The sequence below is a fragment of the Muntiacus reevesi genome, chromosome 4, assembly GCF_963930625.1.
Source record: "Muntiacus reevesi chromosome 4, mMunRee1.1, whole genome shotgun sequence".
Lineage (NCBI taxonomy): Eukaryota > Metazoa > Chordata > Mammalia > Artiodactyla > Cervidae > Muntiacus > Muntiacus reevesi.
Window position 1 is genome coordinate 38,097,074 of NC_089252.1, and position 26,815 is coordinate 38,123,888.

At 43.8% G+C, this 26,815-nt stretch overlaps 1 protein-coding gene across 1 annotated transcript in view; it reads right to left on the reverse strand.

Annotated features, from left to right (window-relative positions):
* Nucleotides 1-26,815, reverse strand: part of LAMA1 (laminin subunit alpha 1) — a 123,297-nt gene that overhangs the window by 6,697 nt on the left and 89,785 nt on the right. The window contains exons 37-57 of the mRNA XM_065935153.1: nt 25,683-25,893; nt 25,378-25,494; nt 25,108-25,271; nt 23,073-23,208; nt 22,160-22,253; nt 20,879-20,995; nt 18,446-18,628; nt 17,969-18,123; nt 16,116-16,259; nt 14,996-15,129; nt 13,655-13,805; nt 12,585-12,709; nt 9,982-10,132; nt 8,972-9,116; nt 8,037-8,178; nt 5,803-5,917; nt 5,413-5,583; nt 4,013-4,164; nt 2,887-3,066; nt 2,134-2,269; nt 1,097-1,209 (exon numbers count right to left, since the gene is read on the reverse strand). Coding sequence (XP_065791225.1) covers nt 1,097-1,209; nt 2,134-2,269; nt 2,887-3,066; nt 4,013-4,164; nt 5,413-5,583; nt 5,803-5,917; nt 8,037-8,178; nt 8,972-9,116; nt 9,982-10,132; nt 12,585-12,709; nt 13,655-13,805; nt 14,996-15,129; nt 16,116-16,259; nt 17,969-18,123; nt 18,446-18,628; nt 20,879-20,995; nt 22,160-22,253; nt 23,073-23,208; nt 25,108-25,271; nt 25,378-25,494; nt 25,683-25,893 — 3,036 coding nt within the window. The remainder of the gene's footprint in view (nt 1-1,096; nt 1,210-2,133; nt 2,270-2,886; nt 3,067-4,012; nt 4,165-5,412; nt 5,584-5,802; nt 5,918-8,036; nt 8,179-8,971; nt 9,117-9,981; nt 10,133-12,584; nt 12,710-13,654; nt 13,806-14,995; nt 15,130-16,115; nt 16,260-17,968; nt 18,124-18,445; nt 18,629-20,878; nt 20,996-22,159; nt 22,254-23,072; nt 23,209-25,107; nt 25,272-25,377; nt 25,495-25,682; nt 25,894-26,815) is intronic.

Consider the following 26,815-nt stretch of genomic DNA (forward strand, 5'->3'; position numbering starts at 1 on the left):
GCCTACCTCCGCCTGCCAGGAATTTAGGAGCAGAGGATCAAGCAGTGAACAGAGGAGGGTCCCTTTCCCCCCAAAACTAACACCAGAAATATACCAGAGAGTTAAAACTGGGTCACGTGGAGGTCAGTGGGGAAGGGGGCTTAATGAGCTGCAGCAAAAAAGGGTGATGATGGCAAGAAAGTCAGAGTGCTCAGAGGTCTTGATGGGGGTTGAGCAGCTGCTGGAGTGAGAAGTAAGGAGGAAGGAGAGGTGGTTAGCAGGATGCTTAAAGCAGAGATTGTGCAGGGCGGGTGGGTACTTATCAAGTGCTCAGCGGTGTGACCACGGGGAGAAGGCAGCCGGGGAGGAACGAGGGAAAGACCTCTGACAGATCAGAGCCGGAGGACCACAAAGATCAGGGGCTGGGCAGCTGCCAAGCTCATGGGGACTAAAGGCAGGAGACAAGGGGCAATGACCCCAGATGGAGGCGACAGAGGCGTAGAGCACTGCAGAGCCGAGGGCGTGGACCGTGGGGCTGAGACCCACAGGAGGACAGGGAGGTCTGCGGGTCCTGAGGAGCCTCGGCCATGAGCTCTCTGGGATGTGAACCGGCTTCCCCGGCTGGAGAAGGCTGCCTGGGACAGGCAGGTGTGAAGGGCAGAGGGAACGCGCAGGCTGGCGATCATGTGGCTCCAGGAATTTGGGGTCATGATGATAGAGCTGGGGGGGCCGTTCCCACAGAACAGTGAATGCTTCCTGTAGAATGGGATTCAGAGTCCAGATGACAGCTTCAGGGGACTTGGGATTCCAGAAGGAAGAGGGGTTTAGGTAGCCAGGGCTCTCCACACCCCCAGAGAGGCAGCCACCCGCCATCATCAAGACGGGGTCCAAGCAAACCATCGAACCCAGCTGAACCACGCTGATGCAACTGAGCCGCACAGAAGCTGCGTTCCTCTTTGCCACTCACTGCCGCCATGTGGTGGCAAGCTGAACACTCCAAAGTATTTACAAAGTGAAACGCGTGAAGTTTCTTCCAGAAAAGACCCACTGCTGAAGAATATGCCCTGGACTCTTCTAGCAATGAGACACCTCATGAGGACATTAGAACATCGCCTACCTCTTCCGGACAGCCAGCTGGTTAAAGGGTAGCACCAAGTGGCTGCCTTCTGCGAGGCCGAACTGGTGGGCGTTGGGGACGTATTCTGGGGCCCTGTCCATGGCACACAGTTCCTATAAGAGATGCACACGGCTCACTTGTATGATAAAGCCATGACTTTTATGATAAAGCCACGCAAGGACAGGCCCACCACCCCGGCCCCCGACCACACCCCACAACACAAACATGTCTTTCCATTAAGGAAACATCTCAGAAACAATGGAAGGAAACATCCCAGAGCACCAGCAACACAAACACCCCAGCGCTGCCTTTACCTTCTCGGCTGTTTATTCCACACCCCTTTGTCTCTCTGAGAAGGCAATTAGAGCTTCTGTTTTTTACCTCAATCTCACTCAAGTTCACCAAATTCCCATGAATTTTCATCTGCAACCACCCCTCCTCAAAAAAACCCTGCCCTGGGGGGGGCCTGAGGGGTCAGCAGCTGTAGGAGCAGCTGGCACACAGTCAGCCCGGGACTGTACGTGCCTACAGGGGACAGGCCAAGGTGGTTCCTCCTCGACAGGATCAAGGTGTAGCCAGAAGGAGCTGAGCTGGAGGGCAGGTGCCCCGGGTCCAGGCCGAGTAAGGCTGTAGACTCAGTTTCCCAGGTCGGTGGATGGAGGCTACCAATACCACCGCCCTGAACTCAGAGATGGGCCTTGCTCTGTACAACTGAGCCATCTGCATCATCACAGCACGAGCTCTCAACCAAGGAAGCAGAGAAATCATCAAACGGAAAGGAAAGTGAAAGCTAACAAGGGCTTCCCTGGTGGCTCAGATGGTAAAGAATCTGCCTGCAATTCAGGAGACACAAGTTCGATCCCTGGGTAGGGAAGATCCCTTGGAGAAAGAAATTGCAACCCACCCACTCCAGTATTCTTGCCTGGAGAATCCCATGGACAGAGGAGCCTGGCGGGCTACAGTCCATGGGTCACAAAGAGTCAGACACGACTGAGTGACTAACACTAAACTGCATAATTAAAGAAGGGCCTTCTTACTGGACTTGGTAAAGGCTGGGCCTCTGGCGGGAGTTCTCCGTCCTCTCGGTAGACAGCTAGTTTCGGCCTCTCTGAGAGTGAGCAGGAGTCCAGGTCTGCGTGTTCATAGTCAGTGGCACTCGTGAAATCCAGAAGTCTAGATACAAACAAAGCGTTTAAGAGTCAATGATGACAATACAACCCAACACATGCACCAAGGTTATGTGATTACTGAACACTTAAAACTCATTAAAAAATACTAATACAATACTCGTAAGAGTAACCGAACGACCGTCTCCCACAATTACTAGAAGTCCATATGCATGCTCAGTCTCTTCAGTCATGTCAGACTCTGCGACCCCATGGACTGTAGCCCACCAGGCTCCTCTATCCATGGAATTCTGCAGGCAAGGATACTCAAGTGGGTGGCCATGCCCTCCTTTAGGGGATCTTCCTGACCCAGGGATAGAACCCACATCTCTTAAGTCTCCTGCATTGGCAGGAAGGTTCTTTACCATTAGCACCACCCGTGAAACTAATGTTGAGTGGTTCTTTTCTTTCTCATGCATGATGACCAGACTGTCCAACATTCTAGTTCAATAAAGTCCATCTGGGGGGACTTTCATGATAAAACATGGGATCCACTTATTATTTGGGAACTTGCAGAATTTGAGGCCAGCTCCAATGGCAAAATTAGATTGTAGATTAGTGTCGGTATTGGGCATTGAAAGATCAGGACGGGCACAGTCAGGCTGAGAGTACAGTCATACTTACTCCATGTTAAAGACCAGGTTTCGGATACAGCCATGGAACGAGCTTCTCATCTTGAGCATAGGTGTCCCCTCTGGAATACCCCCAACGTACAGGCTGGACACATTTATGGTCCTGCTTTCTGCTGACAGGCCCAACTTCATTTCCACAGGAGTTGTCTCATCCACTTGAATGGTGACAACTCTAAAGAGTCAAAGGAGAAAATAAAGGTTTTTAAATACAGTGAAACATCACTGTCCATTTTATTTCAGCAAGTTCTTACTAATAAAAGTTTTCCCTGAAAGAAAAATTTTTAACATGAAATTTAACATGTGTGAATTAAAAAAAAGCAACTCTTGAACATGAAAAGAGACAGTTGAACATTTTCCCAAAATGAATGTAATGTGATTAAACATTATTCAGTTCGAGCGCTTTTTGGAGAGTATCCTTTACTTCTTTATCTGTGACAAAATATCCAGTGTGTTTTTAAAACATTTGGTCCATAGTTTTTGAGGGAGATTAATACAGAAATGTTACTGTAACACTATTTACTACTATTTACATTTTACTATTTGCATTGTTGCTATTTACTATTATACCATTCACTATTAAAATTTGCTTCCTGGGTGGCTCAGTGGTAAAAAAATCCGCCTGCCATACAGGAGACACAGGTTCAAGCCCTGGGTCAGGAAGATCCCCTGAAGAAGGAAGTGGCAACCCACTCCAATATTCTTGTCTGGAAAATCCCAGGGACAGAGGAACCTCAAAGGCTACAGACTGTGGATTCAGTTGCAAAGAGTCAGACACAACTGAGCACACTACAGTTATTTACTATTTTCCCACTCACTATTAGAATTTACTAACACTGTAATGGTATTTGACACAGAATTTTTCCAACTAAAGACAATTTATGCTGGGCCCCACGAAAGGGCAGGGTTAAGGTTGTTCAATTATGAAAAATCTGCAAATGTCTTATTACAGAGCAGATGAAATTGATTTCCAAGGAGGTCTTCCAGCAAGCTTCTAGAATTATTTTGGAACGCTAAAAACTGAATGCTATTGACATCATACTAATTATCCCAATCATTTCACTGCAAAGAGCCCCATACAGGCACCCTACTGGGGAACCTTCGTAAGGTCAGGCAAATACCTTCCGCTCCTTATCAGAGAGATGGAATGCTCTTGACCATCACTGTAGGTGCCCGTGGGAGCATGCAGAAGAGCTCTTCTCAGGCTGGTTCCGTCCCCAGGGTTAACATGCACTTCAACGTGACCTTCAATTAGCATGATGGACCAGAAGGGCTAGGAAGGTGACATAGAGAATTCCCATAGAAAAGACATTACTATAGGATTTAAAGAACTATCATCTGATGAAGGCAATGCGGCTATATTAGTGCCAAGGAAGCAGCTCCTTAAAAATATCACATGTGACACAACTGTTTTATACTTCATATGCTGCTTTCTAATCTCTGCTCACATAATTGACTTTCTGCATTAGGCTGTTATCACTGACCACATCAAAGATTTCCATTTCTACACTGTCTTCACACTTACTTACTGCTATGTTATATACTAACAAATAGTCACGTCGTAAGTCACTGATCTATTTCTCTCTTTCCCCAGGTTTACTGAGATATGATTGACATATACCATTGTATTAGCCTTAGGTATACAATACAACCACTGGATATTTGAATATATCACAAAATGATCACCACAATAAGCTTAGTTAACATCGATCACCTCATATAGTTGCAAAATCTTTTTCTTATGGCGAGAGCCTTTACGATCCATTCTCTTAGCAACTTTCAAATACAATATCGTGTTGTGACTATAGTCACTGTGCTGTATATCACCCCCGATCTTATCTTACAGCTGGATGTTTGTGCCTTTTGACCCTCTCTACCCAATTCCCTCCTGCCCTTACAAACTCTGGTGACCACCAATATGTTCTATTTCTATGAGTTTTTTTTTAAGTTTCCCCATAAAAATGAGATCATACAGTACTTGTCTTTCTCCATTTAACATATTTCACTTAACATAATGTCCTCGAGGTTCATACGTGTTCATACATAATTTCCTCATATTTTATAGCTGAATAATATTTCACTGAATGAACACATACACAGACACTGTCCATAAAATATCTTGTACAGTAGAGAGCCATACTCTAAATCGTAGCTTTGTGACTTCTATTTCATTAATATAATACATTAGCATTCTCTGAGTCTCTTCAAGCTACATAATATATAAAGTCTGAGGAGTGGAAAGGGTAAATATCACCTATGCTATTAGGAACCGAGGTAGACATAAGTGTCTTTCTCCTCAGTGGCTGGACAAGGAAGACGGACTTTGCAACACAAAGACACCACTGATTCATGAAGGAAACCACATTCAGCAATGAACACGTCTCCTTAGTAAATATGCACCCCCATAAACAACCAGGCACACGGCTAGAATACACCTTAGGACTAAGTCATCTTCCACCCAGTGTTTCCTGAAGTCACTTCTTCCCGGAGCTCCTGGCTTGAGAGCCTCTGGGTCACTCACCCCATGGGCCTGCTGATCACCTGGCTTCTCACCGCCCTGGCTCAGGGCAGCCAGGATGAGGCCACTGCTGTTCCTGGTAGCAAATGTTGCCAACAACTCCGCATCTGGTGACAGAGACTTGGGTGGCAATTCCACGTAGCCACCTCTCAAGAAGCTGACGCTTCGGACAGGCTGGTCAGAGAGGAGAGAAGAAAGCCCATCAGGTCCACTGTGTGTGGAACCTCCCCCACAAACACCACCCAGAGACTGCCGTTTTCCCCACCACCTCTTTTTCGTTCAACCCCCTGGTTTAGATTCTGTTGCCTTATGATGTTAGTAAATCAGTGGGCATTTGATTTACTCGTCCTAATATTATTACACTGGTTCCAATATTCATAAAATGCTCCCCACCTCCAATACACAGCCTTTCCTCACGCCATAGGAATTTCTGAGTAAATCAAAGGTCGATCTGGATATTTCCAAGTTTTTGATGCAGCCCACGTAGCTTTTGCTGGAGACACCTTTCCTGTAGGGAAGGACAGGAGAGCAGCAGCAACAAAGTTTAGATCTTAAAGCTCCAGGTTTGAAAGAAGAAATAAAAACAAGGAAGATCTCCTTCCAGGTGTCATTCTCAGAAATGTCTAGGTCTCCCTCTAAAAAGGCTACTGACCATGAGACAGTGAGAATTCAGGTCAAACATGTGTTTGCCTTAGGACTAAAGAAATGGATCAAATTTAATGAGTACAACTACCTAGATGGTCATGAAGAAGGCTGGGTGCAGAAGAATTGAAGCTTTCAAACTGTGGTTCTGGAGGAGACTCTAGAGAAGACTCTAGAGAGTCCCTAGGACTGCAACGAGATCAAATCTGAATATTCATTGGAAAGACTGATGCTGAAGCTGAAGCCTCAATACTTTGGTCACCTGATGCAAAGAGCTGACTCACTTGAAAAGACCCTGATGCTGGGGAAGACAGGGCAAGAGAAGGAGGTGAAAGAAGATGAGATGGTTGGATGACATCACTTCCTCGGTGGACATGAGTTTGAGCAAACTCCAGGAGATAATGAAGGACAGGGAAGCCTGGAGGGCTGCAGTTCATGGGGTCATAAAGAGTCAGTCAGAACTGAGCAACAACCACCTAAATGGCTACCTAGACAAAATCCTGCTTAATGTTTTTAAGAGAAACTATTACAGTCATTACCATTTGGGCATACGCACCAAAACAGAGGCCAGTTATAAGAAAAGACGGTGTATTGTCATAAGGAAATTACGGCACACAGTTTACAGTTCAGTCTCTGGGAGCTTGGCTACCTTGACTGCTGGCTGTGTATGCATTCTTTTTTTTTAATAGTGTGAAAGAAATGTCTCGCTTAATTTGTCCCCAATTCAAAATTACAAAACTGAGAACAGCAAACTGCAGAAAGTTTATGTGAATTATTAAAGTCACAAAGCTAAACAAGAATAAGAATCACAGCACCTCTCCTCTGCTATCTTTAATCCAACTTGCTGATGCTGGTCTTTCAGCTTTCACATACATTATTCACTCTAATCATATAAAAGGGAAATCCAGATAAGTCTGCAGAAATCACAATCTTTTTTTTTTTTTTTTGTCTCCAAAGAGATTTTTCTAGTAGAAAATCTGGACAGGAGAGTGACGTGTGATGCAAAGTGAGGTCTCCAAATATTGCAGAGTTACCAATTTTAGATGTTCCATAGGCAGTAAGTAGAACATCATAAATTTTACTACAAAAGACTTTTTTTACTTCTCAAGTATATGGCATACTGGAAAATCAATCCTGAATATTCACTGGAAGGATTGATGCTGAAGCTGAAGCTCCAATACTTGGGCCACTTGATGTGAAGAGCTGACTCTTTGGAAAATACTCTGATGCTGGGAAAGACTGAGGGCAACAGCAGAAGAGGGTGGCAGGAAATGGTTAAATAGCATCTCCGATTCAATGGACATGAATTTGGGCAAAATCCAGGAGATACTGAAGGACAGAGAGGCCTGGCATGCTGCAGTCCATGGGGTCGCAAAGAGCTGGACACAACTCGGAGACTCAACGACAACAAATATGGCATACTAATCAAAACAGAGTGCTATGGGCTCAATTATGTTCTCCACCTCCTCTCAAAAAAGATTTTGACTTTCTAACGTTCTACTTTGACGTAGTATTCATAAGGTATTGAATGTAATCAATCATACCTGGAAATAGGTCTTTGTGGTTGTAATCAAGTTAGGATGAGGTCATTAGGATAGGTTCTAATTTAGTATGAGTGGTGTCCTGATAGAAAGGGGAAACTTGGTCACAGAGAGACACAGAGTGAAGACAATGTGTCCACACAGATGAAGAATGCCATCTACAAGCTGAGGAATGCCTGAAGCTACCAGAAGCCCAGAGACAGCATGGAACAGATTCTTTCTCATGATCCTCAGAAGGAAGCAGCTCTGTGGACACCTGATTTCACAGGTGATTCACACCTGAATCACAGCCTCCAGAACTGTAAGAGATGTATAATGTATAATTTCTTATACATTTTTAAATTATTTCTGTTGTTTAAGCAGCCCAGTTTGTGGGATTTTGTTACAAAATGGAAGCTAAAATAGGAATTAGGGACACGACAATTCTGCAGTGTGGTATCATACCTTACAGCCCTAGACCTCGGTAATCCACCCACATAAATTGGATCCTTATCCAGACGATTGAGGTCAGAAGATGCTCCTGGAGTCTCCCCTTGCTTGGTTTCTTTGTAGGTGGTGTTATAAGCATCAATAACTGCTAGGAGCCCTAAAGGAGATCAAGGGAACAGATAAGAAAGTCATTTTCTACAGTAAAACAAAACACAGACATCTCATGAAGTTCATTAACAAAGACATATTCTTTTCCATCCTGCAAATTTGATCAAGCATTGTTCTTGACTGTTAAAGGGCAAATGAAAACCCTCTTTACAAAAGTCAATAAATCCAGAATGCACATGCTAAATGGCACCAGAATGTGTGAAAGAAAATGGAATCAATTTGACCCTTGATTCCAATTTAGCCTTTAATGTTAAATAATGCATTTGCAAAAGTGAAACTCGCTCATTCGTGTCCAACTCTTTGCAAACCCATGGACTATACAGTCCATGGAATTCTCCAGGCCAGAATACTGGACTGGATAGCCTTTTCCATCTCCAGGGAATCTTCCCAACCCAGGGATTGAATCCAGGTCTCCTGCATTGCAGGGCGATTCTTTTTCAGCCACCAGAGAAGCCCTGGAGAATATTGGAGTGAGTAGCATATCCCTTCTCCAGGGGATCTTCCCGAACCAGGAACCGAACCGGGGTCTCCTGCATTGCAGGGGAATTCTTTACCAACCAAGCTACCAGGGAAGCCCAATGCATTTGGGAAACCACAAACAAATAGACTATTCTTTCACCATGCTGTGAATCCTGGTGCTCAGAATTCCAAAGAAAACAGCGGCTTTTGAATAGAATGTCATTCAAGAAGACTCAGAAAGCTAAAGAAAAAACAATGACTGCTAACTTTGGAAAGATTTCCATTCCTACCAGGGCATTTTGTCCGTCTGTCCTCACACTTACCTTGCTTTTTATTTCGCTGGAAGGCAATTTTGTACCACATTCCATTATTATAGCGTCGGTCCGTAATCAGAGCAAGAGGCCCAGAACCCAGGTCAACTGTCACCCTGACTCTGCCATCGACCAGGTCAATGGATAAAAAGTCTTTCTGTAAAAAAACAAGAGAAAACACTTACACATGGTTACATTATTATCAGAATATTTCCTTCCTCTCCAAGTCAGGGAGGGTGGAAACCTCCTACAGTCAAACTGAGAGAACAGGATCTGGCCTAATAGTTGGACTTTAAAAGGGTCCACAAGGCTTTCTAGACTAATATACAGACATATGTGAGACAAACTCATGAACGTCAAAGTCCACAACACAGTAAGAGAAGTGGACTCTCTGCATCTTTTTCACTTAGATTGACAAATAAGCCAGTCCTAAAAATACAACCACAAAACAGAAAGATCACCAGGACTCAAGATGAAAATAAGAACATGAACTCCTCTGATGGAATTCAAATAAGGTTAGGAAGTCACAGTGACTAAAACAAGACCTCTTATTTAGGCTCAAAATCTAATAATAAATGTTTAAGTGACATTTATAATGGGGGGGGGGGGGGGGCTTCCCAGGTGGCTCAGTGGGTAGAGTCCACAGGCAGTATAGGAGACTCAGGTTGGGTCCACAGGTTGGGAAGATTCCCCTGGAGGAGGGCATGGCAACCCGCTCCAGTACTCTTGCCTGGTGAATCCCATGGACACAAGAGCCTGGTGGGCTACAGTCTGTAGGGTCGCGAAGAGTTGGACATAGCTAAATGCACATAATAATGGGAAGCTATTTTCTATTTGACATGCTTTTCCAAATGTTCGCCAGTGAGTTTGTACTGATAAATGTTTAAAATAGGAAACTAGTATGGCAAACATGTGTATATATTATCCTTGTATGTGCTCATAAAGCAATCATTTAATAAATATCCTCAGAGCAATCCAACTGTATATACACAGCAGGGCATAGTGCCCTTAAAAACTCTTACGGTGCCATTTGAAGCCAGGTAGAGAAGCAGCCCGTTAGGTGAATAGGTACTAAAAAGCATAATTATCTGAGTCACAGTAGCCCGGAGAGTCTTCTCCACGACAGAATACCCACTCCCAGCAAAATGGAAAGAGGCATCTTCATCCTGGGGGCTGCACAGAGAGAGGGTGAAATGTAACCTATTCTTAGGAAGGTAGTTCACAAGGACACATGACACTCATGAGTTTTTCCTCACAACTGTCATAGGCCATTTATTTCCATAATGTGATAGCAAGTGTTAAGTCATAGTAACTTAAAATATGCCCCCCATGAGATTATGCGAGACAAGCGCCCAGTTGCTTTATAAAGAGAGTTAATGTAGGCAGTGTTCACTGTCGTAAAAAGAAATTCTCTCAAAGGATGGATTGCTGCTATAAATAGTTCTACTTAGCAACTAGATTTTCGTTTGCTCTAATTTCCTTTAATATGACTTTGATGTCCTTTAATATCTCATTTCCTTTAATTTCAGAGCTTTTGGAATAAATTTTATATTGACACTTATTACCTGGTGCTGGTTTTAACTAAATGCATCAGTTAAACTGGACTAATAATGGAAAACAAATCCGTACCAATGTGCCAGAAGGATCAGCTTACAAAAATATCATTGACTGAACGGAGTCTCAAAAACCTGCAAGATGAGTTTACAGCTCAGCCACACACTGTGGCCTCCGGCATATCCTAGATAAGTATTTTCTAGTTTTCCCCATGCCTCAAAAAGCTGACTTGATTTACTCTTTAAATACAAAGTACTTGGAACATGTCATTATTATGTTCAAAAGGTACTTTTCTGGAATGTCATAGGGCTTGAGAGTGAAATTTAGATTACCTCCACCCTCTGGGCGGAGGGTACGAATTTGCACTTTCTCCTGGTAAAGCTATAAGAACCAAACTTTGTGTCACAATTCCAAGCAGAGACAGAAGACCCAGCAATGACAGCATTTCCATTAACAAAGTAAAATGTAGTGGTACTCTGTAAAACCCCAGGTTTCAAATTTATAGCTTTCTATAGTCCCATTCTTTCTGAAACTTTCTGTCTTGAGATCTCCCATAAATACATATAAGAAACGCACTGCATACAAAACAACTATGGTCTAATTCTCAATCACCTCCTAGAAGCAAGTCCCATTGCTTTACCTGCGGACGACTGGATTCATGTAGCGAAGGACACAGATTCTAGAAGCAGATTGCTGGGGTTCAAATTTCAGCTCCCCAACGTACTAGCTGTGTGACCTCAGAAAAGTTACCTAACCCCTCTGTGTCTCATTCCCTCCATCTGTAAAACAGGGATCATGAGCAAACCTCTCTGGAAGAGTGATACATGATTTAATATGTGTAAAGAAACAGAAGCCTGCCCTATCAAAGGTCAGCTAAGCAGCCAAGGCTCTACTGCACCAGCTACTCAGAACTCATGCAGGAATAAAGGCCTGCTGATTAAAGCTTCCCCCCCCCCCACCCATATTTAGATGTGAACTGTTAAAATCAATGATTTCATATTATCCTTTAAGGATCTCAGAGATTTTTCATAACTATAAAGGTATGCTGACACCACACTAAAGGAGTACAAATATATTTAAAGGGGAATTAAAAAAACAAACAAAAAGCCCCAGTTAGCTTCTTTGGTAATATAAGCCAAAGTTAAAGGTACATGATCACATTGAGAAAAAACTTTTTTTAAATCTAAAGGGCATCATTGGACCATATTAATGATTTAATAGTGGATAATTACACACAAAGGTGAAAAGCACAATGAATTCTAATTACTGGCCTGCTCCAATGGATTCAGTTACTAGAAGCAGCTTATTAACTCACTGAGCTAAAGTTTTTGTCTAGGTAGGGACACTTATGTAAAATGAAGACAGTTTAATCCATTGACATGCAGACATAAAGCACCAGTTTGTGTCTGTATCAGCACTTACAAAGTGTGCTCTATGGAACATTAAGAAAACTCATTTTTAGCAAGAGTTCAGGGTGGCTCCGGAGAAGGCAATGGCAACCCACTCCAGCACTCTTGCCTGGAAAACCCCATGGATAGAGGAGCCTGGTAGGCTGCAGTCCATGGGGTCGCTAAGAATCAGACATGACTGAGCGACTTCACTTTTACTTTTCACTTTTATGCATTGAAGAAGGAAATGGCAACCCACTCCAGTGTTCTTGCCTGGAGAATCCCAGGGACAGGGGAGCCTGGTGGGCTGCCGTCTATGGGGTCTCAAAGAGAAGGACACGACTAAAGTGACTTAGCAGCAGCAGTAGCAGGATGGCTCAGTGGTAAAGAATCTGCCTGCCAATGCAGGAGACACAGGAGACTCAAATTCGATCCCCAGGTTGGGAAGATCCCCTGGAGGAGGGAATGGCAACCCACTCTAGTATTCTTGCCCGGAGAATCCCATGGACAGAGGAGCCTGGCAGGCTATAGTTCATGGGGTCTCAAAGAGAAGGACATGACTGAGCGACTAAGCACGCATGCAAGGTCAAATGCATTTGAGAAATGCTGCAACTCGGGCCTTTTCCCTGGACCAGGTCACTGTACATATTAGCATCTGAAGTGTCACCTGTGGGACGAGTTACCTTCCGAAGCAGCCGTGGCACTCCCCCTCCCTCTCAATATAGTTCCACAGGCCGATCGACTGTCCATTCAGGAAGGCCTCGCCCATGCAGCCTTTAAAATGAGTAACCTTCACGGCAGGAGACTTCTAGTGTAAACAAACACAAAAACAATGAGTGAAAAGAAGTACATTCTTTAAGTGTCCAAAGCTCCTCCTTGGGAGCTCAAATTTCACAGATCCAAATTTTGAGAAAACAACATCTAGGAAAATGGCCAGTCTGTAATCACTGGACTTCCTTCCAATCATGAATTGGGATCCTAGAATGAGTGACAGACAGCAGGACGAGAAGTCAGAGGTCACATCAGTTACTAAGGTCGCTGGAGAGAAGGCCCTTTACCAGATGAGAAAAGACCCAGAGGATGTGGTCAGTGATGACGCCTCACTCTCATTTCAGAACACTGAACCAGGTCCAGGTAACCCCAGCTTTATTGGGAGGGAGGCTAACTGATGTAATAAAATAGACCATGAACTCTCTTGCTAAACACTAGGGTTAGGGTTAGGGTTAGTCTACCATTAGAGTTGGGGCTTCCCTGGTGACTCAGACAATAAAGAATCTGCCTACAATGCAGGAGACCCAGGTTTAATCGCTGGGTTGTGAAGATCCCCTGGAGAAGGGCATGGCACCCCACTCCAGTAATCTTGCCTGGAGAATTCCATGGACAGAGAAGCCTAACAAGCTATACAGTCCATGGGGTTGCAAAGAGTTGGACATGACTAAATGACTAATACACCTCTAGAGTCAGAATAGAGATAAGGGAGTTCACAGAAATTAATGTGGAATACTGAATTTCTTCTCTTATTATTGAGGGGGAAAAAATAGCAAAATGAACCGTTGGCTGCCTTTTCTTTTATACCATTTATGAAGCATGATCCTTTACAAAACCAACTCAACTCTGCAGATGAACTGTCATTAAACAAAATAACAGGAGCAGGAAAATTGTTCTCTGCCTAGAATATTTTTAAAAATGTAAGGATATTCATTTCATCTATTGGTAAAATCAGCCTGTATGAGATGAGCCTTCACAATGTTACCTTGATCTGTCCGCCAAGCCCTCCAACAAACATCATGGTTGAGTTGTTTACATCCAGAACTTTGGCTGTTCCAGGGGATTTACTTGTTTTTGGTGGAGGCTTTTGAGCTGTGCTCATTTCCTTTATGCTCAAGGAACCAATGTTCCCAAACCTGGGGGTCACAGACAGTTGCAAAAAGAGCACTTTCAGAATGACAAATCGGTCCACACGTGTGCACACACACACATCTGTTCTACACACAGCCTCCACCGGCTTCTCCCCACGCCTCCACTGGCCTCTCTGCTTCTAGGTTTGCCCAGCCCAGCCCTAGTGTGCACTCTAGAATCTTGTGGAGTATTTCTTCTAGCCCATCAATTCCATCCTGTTATCTCCTTGCTTACAATAGTTACAGATAATGGACTAAATATGTTTCAACAGTCCACTGCCTTTGTTATAATCCCGTTTTCTCAAATAACAAAGTAAAAATCACAAATTCCCAACAATACCATCATAACGACAAAATGTGATATTACAGAAAAGTGAAGAGAAAGATACACATAGAGCTGCTTAACAGTAGTTGCCTCTGGGGAGGGGTTTTATTTTTTATAACCTTTATTATTTTTTGGCAGAACCACATGACAGGCAGAATCTTAGTTCCCTGACCAGGGATCAAACCCTTGCCCCTTAGAGTGGGAAGCACAGAGTCCTAACCACTGGACCGCCAGGGAAGTCCATGCAGGGAAGTCCCTGGGGAGGGGCTGTAACAGGAAGAATTTCCCATCCTGCCTCAATTCTAAGAACACACCCCCCACTGGTTCCCTCCTGGCCTGCCCTCTGCTTGTTCCACTGCCAGCCACGTGGCATCTCCACTATGCTGCTCCTAACTGCCCTCTTCTGGGTTGGCTTCCCAGACTTAGACCTGACATTCTGAAGGTAATACAAACTTTTAACTTTTTTCATTTGATGGTTGATTTTGGCAACAAAGTTTATTTCTCTTGTAATAATGAAAAAAATTCCTACAGTAAATCTAAACCAAGTATTCTTTCACTATAATCCTACTCCCCAGAAATTTCAAGGACTGTTACATGATATTACAAACATGTTGTTGTTCAGTCGCTAAGTCGTGTCTGACTTTTTGTGACCCCATGGACTGCAGACACCAGGGTTGCCTGTCTTTCACCATCTCCCAGAGTTTGCTTAAACTCACGTCCATTGTGCCGGTGATGCCATCCAACCGTCTCATCCCCTGTTGCTCCCTTCTCCTCCTGCCTTCGACTTTTCCCACCATCAGGGTAAACACATAGTTACTTAAAAGATGCAGCTAAGAAATAAGAGATGCTCAGACAGAACTTTGTCTGTTACCTGGTCACATAGACGCTGTGCCACTTGTTGTCATCAATCGGGAAGTCTGGAAACTCCAAGCGTGTTGATCCAGAGCCCAAATCCCAGAGGAAGGCCACTTTTCCTCGCCGCATCTCCACTGCCAGGAAATCAGCCTGGGGTGTGGGGCAAGAGCTGGGGTTAGTCCACAGGCCAGACTGTGGACATGACCACTGACATACTTTAAAGGAGGAGTTCTTACAGCATATTCTCTATTCTTAAAAAGTAAAAATATGAACACAAAAAAAGACCTTCTATTGTCTTTAAATGTTCCCCTCCCCTGGAGCTGGAGCATGACCCAAAGGATTGTATTGGAGACAGTTCCACCTTTGGCCATCAGTGCCCACCACCCTTCCCTGGCTTGGCCCTCCATGGAGCCTCCCATGAAGTTCTCCAAGAAAATTCAGTGGGGTCAGCAGCCTCTACAGGGGTCATAAGGAAGGGATTGCACTTGTCTGTCTGCCCAGCCTGAAAAGGCAATGCATGGATGCGAATTGTGCAACAAGACAGATGCCCTGAAACCCTACAGCATGGACCGATCTGTGCTTTGCACCTTGTGTCTTAAGAAGACATTTCAGATGGGCATTTGTGCCTGCTAGTATCTTCTTCCCAAGCGTCTGACCCGTTCCCACCGACACAGCCTAAAGAAGCAACAGTCTTCCCCAGGGGACTTGCCCTCTGGGAACCTCGAGAATCTCAGTGGGTGGAAGAGTCTGGGGGAAGCTTGACAATTCTGACGTGTCCCTCGGGGTGCTCGCCTCCACTCCTGGTGACAACTGCCAAGGTCGGCTTCACAGACTCAAAGTGAAGCTCCGTGGCTTCAGAGGTCACAGGAGACATTACGAAAAGCTCTGTCCCCACAGCTCACAGTTAAAGGGGCAGAGGGAGGAACCACTCATAAATGCCACTCCCCTCTTTACAGAGATGCAGTTTCACAATTTGTTTTCAATCTAATATTACCAGCTTAGCAAAAGATTAGTTACCTTAGAAGCACTAGGGAGTTCATGAAGGCCTTATTTTTTTTTTAAACCAAAAATGTACCAGTTAAGAAGATATCCTCTGGCTTAAGAAACTCAGCATGGCGTCCGAGGGTCATACTCACGCTGGTGATGCTGCCCAAGTAGAAGAGCAGGTTGTCGGGTTCACTTGTCTTCACGTTGAGCGTTAGGCTGTTGTAGTTGGTAGAAGAAATCGGGGGCTGGTAGGCCCGGATGCAGTCTCGGTCTGCAGACACAGCAACTTTGATCTGGAGAAGGAGAAGAGACGTGTCCCCAAGTGCCTTAGAGTCATCCAGTACACACGCTGTCAGCATGCCTGGGGTTCAGAAGTGCTGGGCTGTTTCAACGCTTCGCTGCCAGGCAGGATTCCTCTCTGGATAATAGTGCCGTGTGTGTCTCAAAAGATGAAAATCGGACGGGGCTGAAACTTACTCCATTCGGTAAAATATTTTACTATGGAAAAGCCAGTCGTGGGATTTTAAAAAAGAATTTTACATAAGGAATGCTATTTTGTGAGTTTTTCTAAATCACTTTGGAATCTTACACCTGACACAGAAAGGCTATTTGACGATCATTTACCTGGGAAATCCCATGGATAGAGGAGCCTGGCAGGCTACAGTCTTGCAAGAAAGTTGGATGCAACTGAGCATGCATAATATGTAGTAAATGGAGGGTTGATCTATCACTCAGCAAATATTTATAGACCAGTTATTTCACTCATATATCACCCTGGTAAATAATTACTTGCACATAATCTTTATATTAACCCTCAAGATGATAAGTTTATATTAACCAGAGCACTTGGAACCATCCATCAGGTTTTTTATTTGGCAACTGGAACTAAGGCAGATGGAAACCAGAGCCCTTATAAACCTCCAGCTCTTTTCCCAAAGTGGAATCACTCAGGGATCAAAGAATCCAGAGCTCCTTTTTCTTGGCTAGAAGCTTCAGGAAGGTAAACATTAGACCAGAGGTCACCTTTATTGTCTATAGGTCCCCAGGAGCACAACAAATGATGTTCTCTCAATCTTATTTCCCTGAAACACCTCTCCTTTAGCACACGAACAAGGCCATGGCCAAGGATGGCCAGGAAACATTCTCTCAAGCTGTGTGTTTTATGCGGGTAGTGACCTGGATTTGAGCAACATTCATGCGATGCTAGCTGTTTTGTCAGAATTCTACAGATGCGGCCCACACTGCACAAGCATTCTGGAGAATACTTGAATTATAACAACACCGAGTTGGGAAAATGATGGAAAGAACACCATATGCAGCCAGTGAGACTTCCAGCAATGCTAATACTTAGACCAATGTATTTGTACCATCCAGCGAATCGGGGGGATCTAGAAATCTAGGCCATGATCATAAATCTCCATAAGGACACAGAGATCTTTTTGCTAACAACATTCTGAAACACACAGAACAAAAACAGGAATCAAGGAAAATTGGACTCAATAAATATACTTAATGTAAATATCAACACTGAATATTCATTGGAAGGACTGACGCTGAAGCTGAAGCTCCCTTCCTTTGGCCACCTGATGCCAAGAACCGACTCACTGGAAAAGACCCTGATGCTGGGAAAGACTGAGGGCAGGAAGACAAGGGGGTGACAGAGGATGAGATGGTTGGATGGTATCACTGACTCAATGGACATGAGTTTGAGCAGACTCAGGGAGATAGTGAAGGACAGGGAAGCCTGGCGTGCTGCAGTCCATGGGGTCGCAAAATGTTGGACATGACTTAGCGACTGAACAACAACAAAGTAAAACATGTAAGACAAGGCTTTAAATACACTTGGAGACAAGGCTATAAGAAATCGGGCATTTCTGAGAACTTGTCAGTAGAAAGTATGACCGCAGCCCTCTGCATAGGAGACCCCTGGGATGTGTGGTTCCAGGAGCTTCAGCTGGCGGGGTGGTGCCCGGCTCCCAAGACCCGTGGGCCCCACACTCACAGACGCGGCTTGTTTCCGGGCCTGGCTGATCAGCAGTTTGATTTCTGACAGGTTTCTGCTCAGGTTCTCTTCTAACATCTTCAGAGGCTTCAGCCGATCCAATAAGAGGTTGGCTTGTGTTTCCACATCTTTGACTTTTCTTCCAGCTAACAAAGCTAGTATATGAAGGTGACAAGAAAGTTGGCGGGGGCGGGGGAGGGGGCGGGGAGGAAACAAGAGAAATTAGCTGGTCATTACTAATGCGCTGAATATATTAGAATACCCAAAGCATCAAATCCCTGACATTTTGGTAAATATATAAAACATGCACCGGCCCAAGGCAGTACCCGAGGCCCTTCTCTTCCTTTTTAAATGCAAATCCAGATGTTGCCACATTTTTATTATTTAGGATTGCTGTCTGTGAACACCCATGTGCCCTGGGCCAGCTCACGTGGCACGGCGCAAACATTCCTAACGGGACGGGAGACCATGACCTACTGGTCATGGAGGAGTCTCGGAGGAGCTCGTCTGTTTCCTGTAACGTGGCATTAACCCTGGACAGGTCCATGGACGTGTTCAACAGCCTCTGGCTCAGCCCCATGACATTCCTGAGTGTGCTGGTGGCGCTCTGGTTTGCAGAAATGGCCAGGTCTTTGACTATGGCTCCTCTGTCTCTGACACCTGAAATAAATTTATACTCAAATACATACATTGGTGGTTATAAGTGGTTATAACATGCATAAAACCATAAAACCACAATGGATGTAATTTTACACAGAAACATGTTACAGAGTTTCTGGTCCCTGAACACAAAATGGGGCTTCTGTTTAATGACAGTATTAAGGCTGCCTGTCCCATGTGCTGGGGTTTCCCTGGTGGCTCAGTGGTAAAGAATCCACCTGCAATGTGGGAGACACAGGAGACGTGGGCTGGATTCCTGGGTTGGGAAGATCCCCTGCAGTAGGAAATGGCAACCCACTCTAGTACTCTTGCCTGGAGAATCCCATGGACAGAGGAGCCTCGGGGGCTGTCCAAGGGGTAGCAAAGAGTCAGACACAACTGAAGTGACAGAGCACACACACACATATGTGCTGCCACTTCCTTTTTTGGATGAATGAAATGTTTTTCATTCAAGAGCGCCAAAGAATTGATGCTTTTGAACTGCGGTGGAGAAGGCTCTTGAGAGTCCCTTGGACTGCAAGGAGAGCAAACCAGTCAATTCTAAAGGAAATCAATCCTGAATATTCATTGGAAGAACTGATGTTGAAGCTGAAGTTCCAATACTTTGGCCACCTGATGCAAAGGACTGACTCATTAGAAAAGACTGATGCTGGGAAAGATTGAAGTCAGGAGAAGGGGACGACAGAGGATGAGATGGTTGGATGGCATCATTAACTCATTGGACATGAGTGTGAGCAAGCTCCAGGAGTTGGCGATGGACAGGGAACCCTGGCATGCTGCAGTCCATGGGGTTGCAGAGTTGGACATGACTGAACTGAACTGAAATGTTTTTGGTGACAACACTCTATACTGAAGTATGATTTCAATACACAATGAGATTACAAAAGGAACTGCTAGTTGCCATTTGCTCAGCATCTTATACGTTAACAATTTAAACTTATTTGCTCCCTTTCAGATCATTCCTTTCTTATAGTCACTAACAGCTTCTCCAAATCATTCCATGTCAGGATAAGAAGGTTTAGGAATTTAAACCTGAAGGTCCCATAGAAGTATCCTGGGCCAGAGGAAGTGTATTTGCCCACAACTGGCTGCTGAAAATAACAGCACAGTAAAAACTAAGTGGTCACTAAAGATAAACTGGAGTTCAATTATTCTAGAAAATCTGGGTGACAGCTTTTTTTTTTTTAAGGCACTTTTTTAAAGGGTTTAACACAAAAAGGACAAAGATTAACACTAGAAGAAGCTAGATGCAGGGTATACAGGTATTCTTTTAAATCTTCTTGTAACTTTTCTGCAAATGTGAAATTGGTTCCAAATAAAAAGTTATTTTTGAATGTTTGATCAACATACACCATGTATCCTTAAAAACAGATAAATAAAAGAAAAAGAAAATTTCAGATCAGAAAATGCTCCACTCTTCTAACATACGGAGTCAGTCCAAAGTGTCCCAAGTCCAGCTTCCCAGGGTAATTTTCATGCTTATAAAGTGACCGATACAGTGAATCTGAAACTTGGGCAAACTCTGAGACAGGTTGAGGGACAGGGCAGTCTGGTGTGCTGCAGTCCACGTGGTTGCAAAGAGTTGGACATGGCTGGGGGACAGAACAACAGTAAGGTGAACCAGCAGACAGAAGAACTTGGGAGATGTTTTTGGTATCTTGCAAGACTTAAGAAAAAAGAAAAGGCTGAAGCAATATAAGATAAATAATGCACCACAGTGCAACTTGCCTGTGTTAAAAAATTACCCTATTTAAAATTTTAAGGAACATTGCATTTTCAAGCCATCAGTATTAAAGTGATCTATTTTAGAATGCTTATGGTCTCACAAAGGAAGATTTCCTTAATTTCCAAACAAGAATTCTCTAAATTATCACATTTATAATGAATTTAGCATTTTGCCCTAAAGCAGGAATATTTCAGCTTCTTTACTTGCTAGCTTCTTTGAACGTGTCTTCTTTCATCTCAGGTCCATTTGAAAAGTTAGCAATTAATATGATAGCATAAAGAATCTAAAGCTTTGTTTTTTCAGAGTATAATTCTACTACTTCAATGTAGGTATTCTGAAGCTATAAAAAACACAGTACTCTTCCTTCCAAACCATATCCCTCTGCAAGTGAAAATTCTGTCAATCTTGGTTTTGTTTTGGGTGAGGGGTCTCCATCGGATTTGTGGCAGGTCTTCTGCTCATGTGCAAGTGTTCTGCAACGAGAAGATACTAATTTAAATCAAGAATTCCCCCTTTCCACTTACCTTCAGGAATTGCTCTAAGTATCAAGAGTGATTCGTTGGTCTGCCTGGTAATTTTATCAGCATTCTCTTGAAATCTCTTTGCAGAATCTTTCAATTTACTCAGTTCCAATGTGATACCTATTCAAAGGGGAAAAAGTGTTCCCTTTTAAGCTGACCCTAAAACGTTGCCTAGGTGACATTTTATCATTCCTGACCCATCTATAAAATCAGCAGCTTTCTACAGAGAGCCCAAATATTGAAAGTTTGTCTAACAAGACTTAGCACCACTCAACCCACACTCAAATTGTATGCTTGGGTGCTTACTTGATAATTTTTTTTTTAACTTTGTTTTCCTTCTCACTAATACTTCTTAAATTCATGTTTGATTCAATTAGAGCTCTAGGGTGAAAAGGGCTTCCCAGGTGGCGGTAGTGGTAAAGAACCACCTGCCAGTGCAGAGGACGTAAAAGATATGGGTTCAGTCCCTGGGTCAGAAAGATCCCCTGGAGGAGGGCATGGCAATCCACTCCAGTATTCTTGCCTGGAGAATCCCAGGGACAGAGGAGCCTGGCGGGCTACAATCCATAGGGTTGCAAAGAGTTGGACACGACTGAGTGAGTAGCAGCAGAGTATATTAAGGTGATATCTATTTATCTATATATATCTATAACTATATATCTATATAACTATATATAGATCTATCTATCTATATATAACTATGTTATAAAGTTTGTTTGTTTCTCTTACACAACAGAGTCGTCTGCCATTCTGCATTATGCTTACTGACTAACTCTTACATGTGCCAAAAATTGCTTACTGAAAGTCTTAGGAAAAATGAAACCACATTGGTATTTTTTTATAGGTATTTTTAATAGATAAATCAATATTGATTTAATTCAATAACTTTATGAGAACCTACCATGGCTCTAACATTGCATTAGCCCTGTGCAGAAGACAAGAGTCAAACATAATACGACTCTTCAAGAAATGGTGAAACCCTGAGATGGACAGAGAGGCATGTGAGATCACAGGTATCCTGACAAACGCTATGAGGACCAGCCTGAGCTCAGGAGTGAGCAGAGGGTTTCGTTCTCAGGGAAAGCTTGTCGAGTTAATGGAAGATTGGAGGGGACTGCACAATCAAAATTACATGATATGTCTAGGACAGGAAATTGGAATATTATTGTGACAAAGAAATGTTAAGATTCAACTTGTTCCAGGAAAGAAGAATGTTCTGGCAGTGTGTTCAGAGGTGTGTCCACAATCACTCTGGCATCAACACAGCCCGAGCTGGGAACTGACCTCGATGCTTTCTGCTCAGGCGGTTGCCTTCTTTGAGAAACTCGGAACTGCGCCGGAGGGCCGCTCTCCCATTAGAAACAAGAGATTCAGAAGCCTGTAAAACAGAACAATATCAGTGTAAACCTGGAAGGCGGGGTGGGCTCTTGCTGGAGGTGGAGAGAGCAGCTCTGTCCTGTCAGAATATCCCCCAGTGTCCTTCCGAAGAAGGAAGTCAAGCAGACAATAGGCAGGGACAACTGAAGTAATCCTATTAACATATGTGCTAATTTGTGAAGAGAAAGAACACAGTCATTTTTAAATCTATAAACACAAAAACCAGCCCTTAAATGAAGGTGTTCACCACGAGTAAGAAGAGATGTCTAAGGCAGATATCAATTAACATTATCATTTTTGTTCTAAGAATTATTTATGACTTAGATGGCTCAGCAGGTGAAGAATCTGCCTGCTGATGCAGGAGATGCAGGAGATGCGGGTTCAATCCCTGAATCCAGGATTGGGCACAGAAGTAGTGTAAGGGGTATATGAGCTTGTTTAAGGCCCCTATTTACTCCCATAGGAAAAGACAGTATTTTTAACACATTAGAATATATTACGGAGAAAGGAATGGCAGCCCACTCCAGTATTCTTGACTGAGAAATCTCACGGACCGAGGAGACTGGTGGGCTACAGCCCACAAGGTCGCAAAGAGTCGGATACGACTGAGTGACTAAGCATGCAGGAAAAGCAAAGGCACGTGATGACAGAATTCCACCAGAAAAGAATCTTGACAAGTGTAAATTTAAGCCACTGCCTCTCTGCTTGAGCACCTCACGGAAGGTTCACTTGACCACAGCGCCGAGAAAAACCAGGCGCACAGGGAAACCTGAGGGGCCGAGAAAAAGCAGGCACAGGGAAACCTGGGGGCCTTTCTTACCGTGCTCGCCTCTTTCACAGTTCCGAGAGCATCTGTTGCCAGCCTCTCTGATTCCTCAATCAGGCTCTGGATGTTGGAGTGGACATGGGCTGCGCTGGTGGCATTCAGGGACACATGTCTGACATTCCCAAGGCCACTGTGCAATCGGCACATTTAGAGACGTTATAATCAACGGAACTGAAGCTGCCCACTGTTCCTAAAAGCCTCCCACCTTCTTCTCCTTAGAGAAACATCATCAACGAGAAATTCAGGAGTCTGTCAACATGAGGACTCCCCTCTAATTCCAAACGCCGTCTTAAGAAGCTGTGGTCATCTTGTCTCGGTAACACCAGGAACTGCTGCTTAATTAACACCCAAAGAAGAGATGGTCACTGTGTCTCATCGTTTAGACCATCCAGCCTTTCACCTCTGTTCAAATCCCCTGCCTCTTTGCACTGGCTGTAATCTCTCCCGCTACACAAGTGTTCACTTTAAAAAGGCTTTCTTAGCTAAGCATATGTGAGGATGCTGAAGCTTATTCCTCAAACAGTATACACCAGTTTGATGAAGTTCACCAGGGGTTTGGGAGGAGGATGAGATAACACTTCAGTCATCTGAACTTCACTCTTGTAAGGGGACTGATCACTCAGGAACTTGCCAGCTGGTAACGGTGCGGGTTCATCCAGCTCACTCTCGCTTAAAATGAAACCTGACAATAGATACCTCTTTGCCTGCTGAGTAGGCATTTTCTCCCCAAGGTTATTGAGTTGGGTGATTTCCAAAGCAGAAACCAGCAGTTATTATTTCTACTACTCAACTGGCAAAATTCAGTGATTTACAAATAAAAGACAAAGTTATTTAATTTTATGCGTCACACCAAACTGCTTTTATGACTCATACTACGTAATAAGGATTTCGTTGTAGCTACAGATGTAGTCAGAACATCCTTTTCCTTTTTGGAAAATTAGGAAAGATGAGAAAAGGAGAAAAACTAACTGAGTACCTAACTCCATTTTCTGATACTGATTCCAACAGCAGACAGGGGCAGTAGAGCTCAATGTAGCACATGACTCACGCAATAGTTGTTTTTAATTGATTTCGTTGTGTGAGCTCGTCTTTTATGGCAGCACTTCTCAAATTAGAAAAATACTCATTTTTCTCCTTCCACAAAACACACCCAACACACAGAAACACAAGTATTCCCAGTGTGTCCAGACTTTTTCCACTCATAATTTATAGCGGATTCTAAAGAAATAAATTTACTAACTCACAATATTGTGTAAGGCCTTAAACCCCAATTCCCTCATTTGCTGCCATCAGATCACCCGGGGACTTAAGAAAAAACTTAAAGTACAGGCCATATCCCACAGTCTGGGGGACAGAGGAGGGGCCAGGGGACAGAGAAATGAGTACTCTGAAGTTCCCCAGGCTCCTCCTGCAACAACTCAGGAACCATTGGCCTAAAGTTGCGCTTCTCATTTAAAGGCACATCTAACAAACTGAGGATATACTTGACAAATATCCAAAAATACATGTCAAAGTAATGAGTATAATGGTAACCTTTTAGGCAGTAGAAAATAATGGAGATGGTATCTTTCAGGAGTTGGCAAATAGATCCTCAACAATTCTAACAGTCCAGGGTGGGCAACCACAACCTGCATCCATGCAGAAAGCCGGCTGGATCACAAGTCCCAAGAAGGCAAGAGGCATAAGGAAATCAGTATCTGGTTCTGTCCATGTGCAAACTCAAAAAGTCCTGAGTACCTGGTAGATACTGAAGGCCTTGATATCATAGCATAATATTTGTTTTCATTCCTATCTGCTTCAGTTCACATTTTTCCATCGTACATTCCTGCTGATGGTCAAATATACTACCAGACTTGGAAGGAAACCCTCCTTGTCGTGGAAATAAAAGAGAAGCCTTTGTTTTACATACAAAAAAGAATGTGACTCGACACCGTGAATGAAAGAGCCAGGCTTGTTATTCCCTCTGATCTGCAGATCGCAGCCTGTGGGGTACCTGCCAGGGGTGCCTCACCTGTCCGGGGTGCCTCACCTGTCCAGAGCACTTGCCATTCTCTGCAGCTCGGCGGCGTGATCCTCCGCCCTGTACACAAGCTCCAGCGCTCTCCGTTCAGACATCTGCATGACCAGGTCATCCACGTGGCGCCTGATTTGAGCGGTCCACAGTAGCAGCTCGTCCCGGTGTTGCTCTAGTTGCTACACAGAGATTAACACTGTGACCACGTGTGCGTCTGTTTAACAGCATGTCTGGGGCCTGGGAGGCTTCCCTGGAAACCCCGGGCTGTGCTGAGTTGGGACTCACCATGAGAGCCTCTCCCAATGCGTTTGCAGGAGCAGCGGCCACATCCAGCAGTCCTCTTCCTTCAGCGATCAGCGCTGATGTCAAGCTCCGTTCTTCCTGAACACGCAGCTTCTTCTCCTGCAGCAAACATCACCTCTGAGGATGCTTCATAAAAGCAAGTTGGCCTCTGAACCTCGGGTGCCTGACCCCGTGTGCTGAATGAAGTCAGTCCTCAGGGCTCATTTTTTTAAGAAGTAAAGGATGACGTCATTTACGTGGGAGCATTTGGGACCAGCTCTAAGGGGGCGAGAGCTGGCAGGACTCACGCTGAACTCTCGCAGGTTGGCCCTGATGAGGAGCAGCAGGCGACCGCTCTCCTGGGTCTTGGTCTCTGCTTCTCTCAGGAGGTCTTCTGCAGCCCTCACATCACTGTTGTGTGTCGAAAGGAGGTTGCTTACTGCTTCTTTTAACACCGCCAACTCTTCCTGTGGCTTCCGGTAATTTTCCTGAATTTGTGACAATAAATCTTCGGCAGCCCTGGGAACATAAAAGATGGTGAGAAATGAACAACAAAGCTCACGGCATTGATGTATAGTGAAAGGAACTTTTACATATCCCTTCTCAGTTTCATCTCGAAGTCCTAAGTGGTACATGGCAATCCCTTAAAAAGGGAAAAAAATTTTCTAAGGCCGCTATACGTATGGCAGGTTTACACTTTTATCCTTAATGATCTTTCTTGATTTAACAAACTTCCTAATATATTTAGTGGAATTAAAGAAACCATCTCAGTGGATTTGGATTCAGAAAACTGGGGCCACAGCCTATGAATGATGGCAACTGAAATCTTTGTTACAATATGGTCAGAAATTGAAAAAAGGAGATGCTTCAGTGATTTGTTCCAAAGTCACCAATGTATCCATACAATACAAAGGTTTTTCCTGCAGCTAGTAAAGAAACAAATTTTATAGAAACTTTCAAATCCAAATTTCCAGGAAGATACAATTTGTACCACTTTCGTAAAAGCAAGCTTCAAGAAATCAAAAGACATTTCCCCCTATTCTTTTATAAATGTGCTATCAAATTGCTATTTAAATCAAATTTGAACTTAAAGCTATATAGAATAATATAATTTTCACACTACAGAACTTTGCAGTGGTTGAATATATCCTATTAACCTCTTCCTTCAATTTATCAGAAGAACTTTGAATATTTGTGTGGAAAATACCTTGTAAATCCCCCTTCGTTTTCATAGATTATCAGATTGCTGGGCTAAAACACCACAAAAAATTTTTCCAAAGGTATATATTTGAACTCTGACATCATTAGAGCACCATCAGGAATTATTTGAACATTCTTGTGATTTTAAGAATTACAAAAAAAGATTATAAGATTCTGTATTATGACAGTGATAAAGAGAACTAAAAATAGTACACGGGAGACACACAAAAAAGTCCAATAC